This window comes from Leucoraja erinacea, chromosome 2, assembly GCF_028641065.1.
Source record: "Leucoraja erinacea ecotype New England chromosome 2, Leri_hhj_1, whole genome shotgun sequence".
Lineage (NCBI taxonomy): Eukaryota > Metazoa > Chordata > Chondrichthyes > Rajiformes > Rajidae > Leucoraja > Leucoraja erinaceus.
In genome coordinates, this window is record NC_073378.1 from 88,359,341 (window position 1) to 88,372,237 (window position 12,897).

The 12,897-nt window shown below is 42.1% G+C and overlaps 1 protein-coding gene across 2 annotated transcripts in view; it reads left to right on the forward strand.

Moving 5' to 3' along the window:
• The window catches only part of nek10 (NIMA-related kinase 10), a 155,405-nt gene that overhangs the window by 84,397 nt on the left and 58,111 nt on the right, over window positions 1-12,897 (forward strand). For both annotated transcript variants that reach the window (XM_055660470.1, XM_055660464.1), the window contains exon 22: window positions 8,880-8,982. In XM_055660470.1, coding sequence (XP_055516445.1) covers window positions 8,880-8,982 — 103 coding nt within the window. The remainder of the gene's footprint in view (window positions 1-8,879; window positions 8,983-12,897) is intronic.

Here is a 12,897-nt window from a genome sequence, read left to right on the forward strand (position 1 = left end):
CCAGAGATTCACCACTCTCTGTGTGAAAAAAGTTCTTCTCATCTCGGATGAGTTATCCTTAAGCTGAGACCCCTTGTCCTGGGCTTCCCTAACATCGGGAACAATCTTCCTCCATCTAGCCTGTCCCACCCCTTAAGAATTTTGAAAGTTTCTATAAGATCCCCTCTCAATCTTCTAAATTCTAGAGAGTATAAACCAAGTCTATCCAGTCTTTCTTCATAAGACAGTCCTGACATCCCAGGAATCAGTCTGGTGAACCGTCTCTGCACTCCCTCTATGGCATAATGTCCTTCCTCAGATTTGGAGACCAAAACTGTACGCAATACTCCAGGTGTGGTCTCACCAAGACTGTACAACTGCAGTAGAACCTCTCTGCTCCTATACTCAAATCCTTTTGCAATGAAAGCTAACATACCATTCGCTTTCTTTACTGCCTGCTGCACCTGCATGCCTACCTTCAATGACTGGTGTACCATGACACCCAGGTCTCGCTGCATCTCCCCCTTTCCCAATCGGCCACCAGTTAGATAATAGTCTGCTTTCCTGTATTTTGCCACCAAAATGGATAACCTCACATTTATCCACAGTATACTGCATCTGCCAAACATTTGCCCACTCACCCAGCCTATCCAAGTCACCCTGCAATCTCCTAGCATCCTCTTCACAGCTAACACTGCCCCCCAGCTTAGTGTCATCCGCAAACTTGGAGATATTGCCTTCAATTCACTCATCCAGATCATTAATATATATTGTAAATAGCTGGGGTCCCAGTACTGAGCCTTGGGGGCATCATGTGACCCGTTTACTCCTAGTTTGCCAGCCAGTTCTCTATCCACATCATACTGAACCCCCAATGCCTTGTGCTTATAAGTTTGTATACTTAACTCTTATGTGGCATCTTGTCGAAAGCCCTGGAAGTCCAGATACACCACATCCACTGGTTTCCCCTATCCACGCTACTAGTTACATCCTCGAAAAATTCTATAAGATTGCAGACATGATTTACCTTTCGTTCCATGCTGACTTTGTCCAATGATTTCACCACTTTCCAAATGTGCTGCTATCCCATCTTTAATAACTGACTCTAGCAGTTTCCCCACTACCGATGTTAGACTAACTGGTCTGTAATTCCCCATTTTCTCTCTCCTCCCTTCTTAAAAAGTGGGGTTACGTTTGCTACCCGCCAATCTTCAGGAACTACTCCAGAATCTAAAGAGTTTTGAAAGATTATTACTAATGCATCCACTATTTCTGGAGCTCCTTCCTTAAGTACTCTGGGATGCAGCCTATCTGGCCCTGGGGATTTATCTGCCTTTAATCCATTCAATTTACCCAACACCACTTCCCGGCTAACCTGGATTTCACTCAATTCCTCCAACTCCTTTGACCCGCGGTCCCCTGCTATTTCCGGCAAATTATTTATGTCTTCCTTAGTGAAGACGGAACCAAAGTAGTTATTCAATTGGTCCGCCATATCCTTGTTCCCCATGATCAACTCACCTGTTTCTGTTTCTGAACAAGGTAGCTTGGGAGATTAAGACTACTCTTTGGCTTCAGAGGTCCGTTCAATAGTCTGATAACAGCCAGGAAGAAACCATAGCTTCAATGCCATCTATAAATTCCAATGACACCAGGGTGGTTGGCTAAACCACTGATGCCTCGGATGAGACATGAGAGGGGCAGAACACCTGGTTAAGTGGTGCCTCAACAATAAACTCTCACTTAAAGCGAAGGAACTAATTATTGACTTCAGAAAGGGGAAGTTGGGTGACACAGCACCAGTTTTCATCAGTGGGTCAGTGGAGAGAGTTAGCAATTTCAAATTCCTGGGTGTTAACATCTCAGATGACCGGTCCTGAGCCCAAAACATAGATGCACTTGCAAAGAAGGCTCGCCACTGCCTATACTAAATGAGAAGTTTAAAGAGATTCAGTATGTCCCCGAATACTTTTACAAATGTACTTGAAAGTATTCTGATTGGTTGCATCATGGCCTAGTGCAGCCATCCAATCCATAGGAACGCAAGTGGCTACAGGGAGTGATTGACAGGGCATCATGTGCAAAGTTGTACACCACTTAGTTCAGAGACAGCTACTTCCCTATAACTTGCCTTGACTACAGCATCTTGCACCTCTTGCACTACCATGGCCTTTTATTAAAATTTAGTTTTTGCCTTAATATCTTGTTTTTGCAGTCTTTTCTTTAGAAATGTTGTGTATATTTTATGCATATTGAGAATAAATTTATTTTTGTGTGATTGAGTTTTAAGCCTGTTTTGTTGCTGCAATCACGATTTTTCATTGTACCTGTACCACGCTGTATAACCATATAATCATATAACAATTACAGCACGAAAACAGGCCACCTCTTCTAGTCCGTACCGAACACGTAATCTCCCCTAGTCCCATATACCTGCGCTCAGACTATGACCCTCCATTCCTTTCCCGTCCATATAACTATCCAATTCATTTTTAAATGATAAAAACGAACTGCCTCCACCACCTTCACTGGAAGCTCATTCCACACAGCCACCACTCTCTGAGTAACGAAGTTCCCCCTCATGTTACCCCTAAACTTCTGTCCCTTAATTGTCAAGTCATGTCCCCTTGTTTGAATCTTCCCTACTCTCAGTGGGAAAAGCTTATCCACGTCAACTCTGTCTATCCCTCTCATCATTTTAAAGTCCCCCCTTGCCCTTAGATGTTCAACCTTTCTCTGTAACTTAGGTGCTGAAACCCAGGCAACATTCTAGTAAATCTTCTCTGTACTCTCTCTATTTTGTTGACATCCTTCCTATAATTAGGCGACCAAAATTGTACACTATACTCCAGAATTGGCCTCACCAATGCCTTGTACAATTTTAACATTACATCCCAACTTCTATACTCAATGCTCTGATTTATAAAGGCCAGCACACCAAAAGCTTTCTTTACCACCCTATCTACATGAGATTCCACTTTCAGGGAACTGTGCACAGTTATTCCCAGATCCCTCTGTTCACCTGCATTCTTCAATTCCCTACCATTTACCATGTACGTTCTATTTTGATTTGTCCTGCCAAGATGTAGCACCTCACACTTATCAGCATTAAACTCCATCTGCCATCTTTCAGCCCACTCTTCCAACTGGCATAAATCTCTCTGTAGACTTTGAAAATCTACTTCATTGTCCACAACTACCTTATCATCTGCATATCATTGACTAATCCATTTGCCACACCATCATCCAACATTGATGTACATGACAAACAACAACACAGATCCCTGTGGCACCCCACTAGTCACTGGTCTCCAACCTGACAAACAACCATCCACCATTACTCTCTGGCATCTCCCATTCAGCCACTGTTGAATCCATCTTGCTACTCCACCATTAATACCCAACAATTGAACCTTCTTAACCAACCTTCCGTGAGGAACCTTGTCAAAGGCCTTACTGAAGTCCATATATACAACATCCACTGCTTTACCCTCATCAATTTCCCGAGTAACCTCTTCAAAAAATTCAAGAAGATTAGTCAAACATGACCTTCCAGGCACAAATCCATGTTGACTGTTCCTAATCAGACCCTGTTTATCCAGATGCTTATATATATTATCTCTAATTAATTTTCTTTCCATTAATTTGCCCACCACTGACGTCAAACTAACAGGCCTATAATTGCTAGGTTTACTCATAGACCCCTTTTTAAACAATGGAACAACATGCGCAGTACGCCAATCCTCCGGCACTATTCCCATTTCTAATGACATTTGAAATATTTCTGTCATAGCCCCTGCTATTTCTACACTAATTTCCCTCAATGTCCTAGGGAATATCCTGTCCGGACCTGCAGACTTATCCACTTTTATATTTCTCAAAAGTGTCAGTACTTCCTCTTCCTTGAATCTCATAGTTTCCATAGCTACTCTACTTGTTTCCCTTACCTCACATAATTCAATATCCTTCTCCTTGGTGAATACTGAAGAAAATAGATTGTTCAATATCTCCCCCATCTCTTTTGGCTCTGCAGATAGCTGTCCACTCTGACTCTCTAATGGACCAATTTTATCCCTCGTTATCCTTTTTCTATTAATATAGCTGTAGAAACCCTTTGGATTTACTTTCACCTTACTTGCCAAAGCAACCTCATATCTTCTTTTAGCTTTTCTAATTTATTTCTTAAGATTCTTTTTACATTCTTTATACTCCTCATTTACTCCATGCTGCCTATAATTATTGTAGAATTCGCTCTTTTTCCGATCCAGGGGTCCAATTTCCCTTGAAAACCATGGCTCTTTCCAATTTTTACTATTTCCTTTCAACCGAAAAGGGACATAAAGATTCTGTACTCTTAAAATTTCACCTTTAAATGTCCTCCATTTATCTTCCACATCTTTCCCATAAAACAAACTGTCCCAATTTACTCCTTTTAAATCCTTTTGCATCTCCTCAAAGTTAGCCTTTCTCCAATCAAAAATCTCAACCCTAGGTCCAGTTCTGACCCTCTCCATAATTATATTGAAACTAATGGTATTGTGATCACTGGTCCTGAACTGTTCCCCAACGCATACCTCTGCCACCTGACCCATCTCATTTCCTAACATGAGGTCCAGCACCGCCCCTTCTCTAGTAGGTACTTCTATGTATTGCTGCAAAAAACTATCCTGCACACATTTTACAAACTCCAACCCACCCAGCCCATTTACAGAATGTGTTTCCCAGTCTATGTGTGGAAAATTGAAATCTCCCACAATCACTACCTTGTGCTTACTACTAATATCTGCAATCTCCTTACATATTTGCTCTTCCAATTCTCGCTCCCCATTTGGCGGTCTATAATACACCCCTATAAGTGTTGCTACCGCTTTCCCATTTCTCAGTTCCACCCAAATAGCCTCCCTAGACGAGCCCTCTAATCTATCCTGCCAAAGCACTGCTGTAATATCTTCCCTGATAAGCAATGCAACACCTCCACCTCTTGCCCCTCCAATTCTATCACACCTGAAGCAACAAAATCCTGGAATATTTAGTTTCCAATCACAGCCCTCCTGCAACCATGTTTCACTGATCGCCACAACATCATACTTCCAGGTGTCAATCCAGGCTCTAAGTTCATCCACCTTTCTTACAATGCTCCTAGCATTAAAATATACACATTTACGAAACCCACCCTCTCTTATTCTCTGTTTATTGTTTTTTTTCTCTCTCTCCCCTACATTTTGGGTCAGAGTGCTACCATTCTCTGCCTCCTGCCTCACACACTGACTGCTAGCTTTCCCAATTTGAGTCCCTCCCCCCAACCATACTAGTTTAAAGTCTCCCCAGTAGCCTTTGCAAATCTCCCCGTCAGGATATTGGTCCCCCTCGAGTTCAAGTGCAACCCGTCCTTTCTGTACAAGTCGCACCTTTCCCAAAAGAGGTCCCAATGATCCAGAAACTTGAATCCATACCCACTGCACCAGTCCCTCATCCACTCATTTGTCCTCCACCTCGCTCCATTCCTATTCTCACTGTCGTGTGGCACAGGCAGTAATTCTGAGACTGTTACCTTTGCAGTCCTTCTCCTTAACTCTCTACCTAACTCCCTAAGTTCTTCTTTCAGGACCTCTTCTCTTGTTCTACCCATGTCGTTGGTACCTATATGTACCACGACCTCAGGCTCCTCTCCCTCCCATTTCAGGATTTCTTGGACACGTTCGGACACATCCCTGACCCTGGCACCAGGGAGGCAAACTACCATCCGGGGCTCCTGTCTGCGTCCACAGAATCGCCTACCCGACCCCCTGACTATAGAGTCCCCTATTACAATTGCCCTCCTCGTCTTTTCCTTACCCTTCTGAGCAACAGGACCGGTCTTTGTGCCAGAGGCCCGGCCGCTGTCGCTGTCCCCAGGTAGGCTGTCTCCACCACCTGTACTCAAACATGAGTATTTATTTTCAAGGTGTACAGCCACCAGTCCCTGCCTCTGCCATTGCCCTTCCTAACTGTGACCCAGTTTTCTGTCTCCCGTGGTCTTGGAGTGACCACCTCCCTGTAACTCCTTTCTATGACCTCCTCGCTCTCCCTGAGCAGACAGAGGTCATCGAGTTGCTGCTCCAGGGTCCTAACACGGTCCCTTAGGAGCCCCATCTCGACGCACCTGGCGCAGATGTGGACGTCTGGAGGGCACTCAGACTCCATGACCTCCCACATCTGACATCCAGAACAGTAAACTGCCCTGGCCCTCATTCTCCCCCTTATTCGAATACAATAAAGCCTTACCCGGGATACAAGCCAATCAGCTGCTTCCTCTAGTCCGTTCGACCAATCAGAGGCTTCCACCAGGCCCCTGTTTGAATTTGAAGGGTGATCTGCGAATGGAACGTTGCAGATTTTGGCTCCTCCCTCTAACAGCTCCTGGGCCTCTGTTGAAACAAGCCCCGCGATGGGTTTTACACTCAACGCACGGACGTCGCTCCTCCCTCACCAACGGCTCCTGGGCCTTAACTCCCAGAATCCTTAACTCCCAGAATCCTTAACCTGAAAGCAGAAATGTAAACCTGGGGTTGCACCCAATCAGCTGCTTCCTCTGGTCCTCTTCCACCATTCAGAGGCTTCCACCAGACTCCTTCTCTGGAAGTGAGATGGAACGTTGCAGATTTGGGTAACTCACAGCTCCAGGTAACTCCTCCTCTCACCAACGGCTCTCCGGGCCTCTGTAGAAGCAAGCCCCGTGCTGGATTTTATACTCACAGCTCCAGGTGACTCCTCCTCTCACCAACGGCTCCCCGGGCCTCTGTAGAAGCAAGCCCCGTGCTGGATTTTATAGTCACAGCTCCAGGTAACTCCTCCTCGCACCAACGGCTCCCCATGCCCGGCCTGTACTTCTGCATATGACAATAAATTTGACTTGACATGTACTGTGCTTCATACCTGCTGTTTTTGCTGCTGCACTCTCTGCTGTTTAGATTCAGGCCTTTGACCGCACGTTGCTGGTGACACAAATCATATTGTCACGTTTGCAATCTAAACCATCTCAATCTCCACACATGCTTATTTAATTCAAATAATTTCCAGAGTAGAATGTAAATGTACATAAACATATCTATTCATATGGTTAAAGAAAGGAGCAAGTTTGAGTATTAAATGTTTATTGCATTAGTTCTATGAGTTTAAATAATTCTCTCAATGTCCTTGTATTTTTCTCTTTCCTTGCAGGTGAGTTTCAGAAAATCAATGAAACTCATGATGTGTTGTTAAATATAAAAGTCAATATATTAATTAAAATAAAATTGGTACTCAAAAGTTTAAAAACATTTAAAAGCATCTAAGTATGCAACATAACTTCCTCAAACTCAACAGCGATAGGACAGAATTCCTCCTCATAGGCTCCAAAGCCACACTCAGCAAAATCAAATAACCTTACTCTCACCATCGACGGCACCACTGTCTCCCGATCTCCATGTCATTGAAACCTCCTTCTTTCATCTCCGCAACATCGCCAAACTCAGACCCTCTCTCACACCTCCCGCTGCTGAAAGACTCATCCATGCCTTCATCTCCTCCCGACTGGACTATTGCAACTCACTTCTCCTTGGCATCAGCTCCACCTACATCAACCGACTCCAACTGGTCCAGAACGCAGCCGCCTGACTCATCACCCACACCAAATCCTGGCATCACATCACTTCAGTCCTCAAACAACTTCACTGGCTTCCCATCTCCCACCGGATCACCTACAAAATCCTTATCCTCACCTACAAAGCCCTCCACCATCTGGCCCCCCCATATCTCACTGACCTCCTCTCCCCCTACCAACCCTCACGGTCCCTCAGATCCACATCAGCCGGTCTCCTCTCCATCCACAAGACCAACCTCCGCAGTTTTGGGGACAGAGCCTTCTCCAGGGCAGCTCCCAGGCTCTGGAACTCCCTCCCCCAACTGATCCGCAATTCCGTGTCCCTCACCATCTTCCAGTCCCGCCTCATGACCCATCTCTTCACCTCTGCCTATCCTTAGCCCCACGTCCCCCTCCCTTTTCATCTGTGCATTAATTGCCTCATATTGTGTTTTGAATTGAATTCTGTCTTTACTTTGTGTACTAGTCATGTCTCTACTATTTATTTCATTTCCCTTACATGTTTTTCCTCTACCTGCTAAATTTTTGTAAGGTGTCCTTGAGACTCTTGAAAGGCGCCCATAAATAAAATGTATTATTATTATTAAGTAACTCGGAGTACTGGCCAATGTCCCTAGCAGCCATCCACTCTATTGAAATGAACAGTCTCAATACTTCTGCATTAGATCTAACCTAGTGCATATCCCCCAGCAATTCATCTGAACTGTAGTGTAAACCACATCAAAAGTCCAATAATAGAATGCAGATGGGAAACCACCATCAAAGAATAACCAAAATGGGACTTAAATATTTGCATAGGAATTTCAAACTTGAAGACAGAGAAGTACCAATAGTTCCATTTGAAACTCCTGAGAGATCCCAACAAGTACCAACCCGATAAATCTGATAATTACAGATCATGCGTATGCCTTGATAATAATATAACTTTAAATAGTATGTGTTCCAATTCTATCATTACACACAACTTGCATTATCCCGTTTTGATTAATTGTGCAACAATGTTTCCCAGCTTATGGTATGTCTATTTTTTTTTAATTTTATTGATAAAACAACATGGTGAAATAAGTGTAGCATTATCATGATGTCCTTTTCTTTACTCACTGCCCAATCAATCATTTTATGTATTTCTAAATCAAGGCCTGTTTAATAATAACATATTCTCAAATGTGAACCAGTTAGGAACACTTACCACTTAATTTGTTATATTGTCTTAGGTTTGTATTAAATTTTTTAAATACAATTTTCTGACAAAGTTTTATTCTATCGCTTTTATATTTAGATATGCCTTGCACTGCGTTATTTGCACAAAGAAAAAAGAATTGTTCACAGAGATCTTACGCCCAACAATATCATGCTGGGTGAGCAAGACAAGGTAACATTAAGTAAGTATGTAATGTAAATGCATTTGTGCAAACCAGGCTTTCAATTGCTCCTTGTGTGTTTTGTGCAGTCAGTGCACTTCAAAGTAATCATTATAAATGAATGTACCCGCTACCTTTTAAGGCCTACTAAAATAAATAATAACCAATGCAATGATGGCAGATTCTATGGGTTTTACAGCAATTTTTTGTAACTCTGAAAACCTGGTTGCTCGTCACTAATTCTTTCTCATACTCCCTCTTTGGCCTTTTATATTATTCCTAAAAAGCAAAATTATACAACCGCAATTCATTAGTTCACTTGGTACTTTGTAGCTGTCTTGTTATTTTTCCCCATGATATCTGTTTTAGATGGGTATACCATGACCACCGAGAGTATATAAGCTATAGCTTGGGATGTTCTGTTCACGGTTAGTGTGGTGATCAAACCCTGTTGACATTTCCTTCCCTAACCACTAGAACTTGATTAGTTTGTCAAGTCAAGTTTATTGTCATGTGCTCAAATGCAGTGAGGTACAGGTGGAATAAATATTTTCCTTGCAGCAGCATCGCAAGCACAGTGACAAAGACAACACATAAATCATAAATTGTACATACATTACACATACTGTAGCTCTACATCTTGGCTTTCCTTTTCTTGGCTTCCCATCCAGAAATATTCACCCATCTTCTAGGTCATATAAATCTTTAATATTTGATAATACTCTATCTCATGTTATTTTCTGCCAATAGTCTCTTGTTTTATTCCTTTCGTGTTTAATACAATAATTTATTCTTGATCTTGTTTATACTGCTCCATTCTTTCCAACATGAATATCTTTAAGTTCTGATTCTGGGCAGTATCATATGTATGAATTATTTGCCTTTCTCTTATTTCCATGGGTATTAATTTCCCTACTGATAATTCACAGAATTTCTTCATATTTCCAGCCTGCATTATATTTTGCTTTGTGGATTTCTTGGTCCTGCCACTAGATGGCACTGTAGTTCTGTATAAAATATAGTGTCTTGCAGTATAGAAATAGGCCCTTCAGTCAAACAATCCATGCCAATCACTATTCCCATCTATTCTAATCTTATTCACAAGCATTTGGTCCATAGTCCACTATATCTTGGTAATTCAAGTGCTCATTCCGATATTGATTAATGATGTGAGAGGCTCCTCAAGAAGTGTGTTCCAGTCTGCAAAATTCTCTGGACAAAATAAAAATTCTGTAACTCCAACTCTTCACTGTAAATCTGTCCTCTACTTTATGACAGCTCTGTTGCAGAAAATGGCTTCCTAATTTTTATCCCATGTCCCTATAATTTTGTATACTCTATACAATCTTACAAGAAGATAGACATAAAAATCTTATGTCTGCTTTTTCTGCTCTATGGAAAAGAAACCCAGTCTAGTCTCTTAAACTGAAACACTCCACTGTAATGAAATATAAGCAGGATTCAAGAATTTTGATCAATGAATGGAGAAAGCAGTGCAGCGAAGGTTCACAAGGTTAATCCCTGGGATGGCGGGACTGTCATATGAGGAAAGATTGGAAAGACTGGGCTTGTATTCATTGGAATTTAGGATGAGAGCGGATCTTATAGAAACGTTAAAAAAATTATAAAAGGACTGGACAAGCTAGATGCAGGAAAAAGCTTCCCAATGTTGGGGGAGTCCAGAACCAGAGATCACAGTCTAAGAATAAAGGGGAGGCTATTTAAAAGTGAGATGAGAAAAAACTTTTTCACCCAGAGAGTTGTGAATTTGTGGAATTCTCTGCGACAGAAGGCAGTGGAGACCAATTCACTGGATGAATTTAAAAGAGAGATAGATGTTGCTCTAGGGGCTAGTGGAATCAAGGGATATGGGGAGAAGGCAGGCACGGGTTACTGATTGTGAACGATCAGCCATGATCACAATGAATGGTGGTGCTAGCTCGAAGGGCCAAATGGCCGCCTCCTGCACCCTATTTTCTATGTTTCTATATCAATGAATACAAATAACTATTTATTAAAGCAAAGTATATGTAAAATACATAAAATTATCAATAAAATAACAATACAAAGTAATAGGTCTCGCTAACTTCTGCGTATTCGAGTCTCCTGCCTGCACTGGCTGGCACTAGCACACACCATGGTCCAAGCTCTATCTCTCTCTCTCCAAAGGTGAAGGTTTACTCTAATGGTGAAAGCATACACTGATATAATAACATTATCTCTAAGAACTACAGATGATTATGTGTCAAAACTAACTTATCCTCTTTTGTACCATAATGGCGTGAGTTATGTATCCTATCATATGCCAAGTTAGTCTCGGCTGTTTCTAGGAAGGCAAAGCATATATTTGTGATCTTGCCAGTGGCCTCCTGATTTACTGGTCGCTTCAAGCTAGCCTAAGCATTCCTCGAAAATGTTTACTTGTTTCTCTAAGCAGGGTTTGCAATGTGGTGCTGCAAATTTAGCTGACAACTCCATTTTAGCCTACCTAGAATATTTAACCTTTACATTCCATTCCACCCCTTGGAGACGTTAGCCTACATTAGCACCCTTCTAACAATATATTACAGAGTATACAAGTACAATCAATAATAGTCTAAAGTTTAGTATAAATCATCAGTCACAGAAAAATATGACCATTCCAGAAGATTGATATCCTTCAGGTGCTGATCTTCTCTCTGCATATTCATCATAATCCAATTTTGGTTCAATCACTTGTATGATTGCCTTTACATTCCAACCCCCGAACGTTAGCCTACATTTACCCCAACAATATATTACAGAGATAGACACAAAATGCTAGGTCACAGAAAAATAACCATTCAGAAGATTGATATCCTTCAGGTGCTGATCTTCTCTCTGCATATTCATCATAATCCAATTTTGGTTCAATCACTTGGTATGATTGCCGGAACCGAACAGTTACCAACACATAGATAGACACAAAATGCTGGAGTAACTCAGCGGGACAGGCAGCATCCCTGGAGAGAAGGAATGGGTGACGTTTCGGGTCAAGAAATGAAATGAAACCTTCTTCAGGGTCTCAACCCGAAACATCACCCATTCCTTCTCTCCAGAGATTCTGCCTGTCCCGCTGAGTTACTCCAGCATTTTGTGTCTATCTTCAGTTTAAACCAGCATCTGCAGTTCCTTTCTACACACTCACCACATGTGCTGGCCTAAAACAAGTGCCACGGTCTGATATCCACAGAAGCTGAAAGACAAAGTAATACCTGCTCTTATTTCAAGTAAAATATCTTATTTGAGCTCTGTAGATTTTCCCGAATCTAAACAAACTGGCATTCACTGTCCCTGTGTTATGTTCCAAAATGTATTACCTTGTCCATCCGCAATAATTTTCACCTTTTGCGGAGGGTTATTTAGGTAGTGTACCTTTCCACCCTTTGACATTTTGGAAGCTAGAGCATGAGCCGTAGTAGGCATGAAGTTATTGTTATTAGAATTCATCATCAGGACCTTCTGTCCTGAAAAGTGGGATCCATGTAGTAAAATATAAGCTGCTAAAGGCCACGGAGGGTATTATCCTGATAAGCCATGACGAAAGGAATTACCATCAAAAGGCCAGAGAAGGTGTGACCATTGTTAAAAGTTATTGGTATTTTTGTTGCAGAGGAAGTGGGCCAACATAGTCGATCTACCAAACCTGCGCAGAACTGCTCCCTCACTTAATGTGTGCTATTGGTTTTTTAAATAATGAGTGTTTTTTCACTCTTTGACAACTTCGCACTGAGACACACTCTCTAACTTTTTTAAAGGAGAGTGACAGACCTCTCTGTTCAGCCCACTATACAGGACAGAAGGTACTAGGAAGGGTGTCCGATAATGGTGTGCATTACCAGGCAATAACGTGGTCACTCCCCTCTGCACCCTCTCAAATGCAGTCATGGGCGTTCTATGGAAAAGTGATCTGAACAC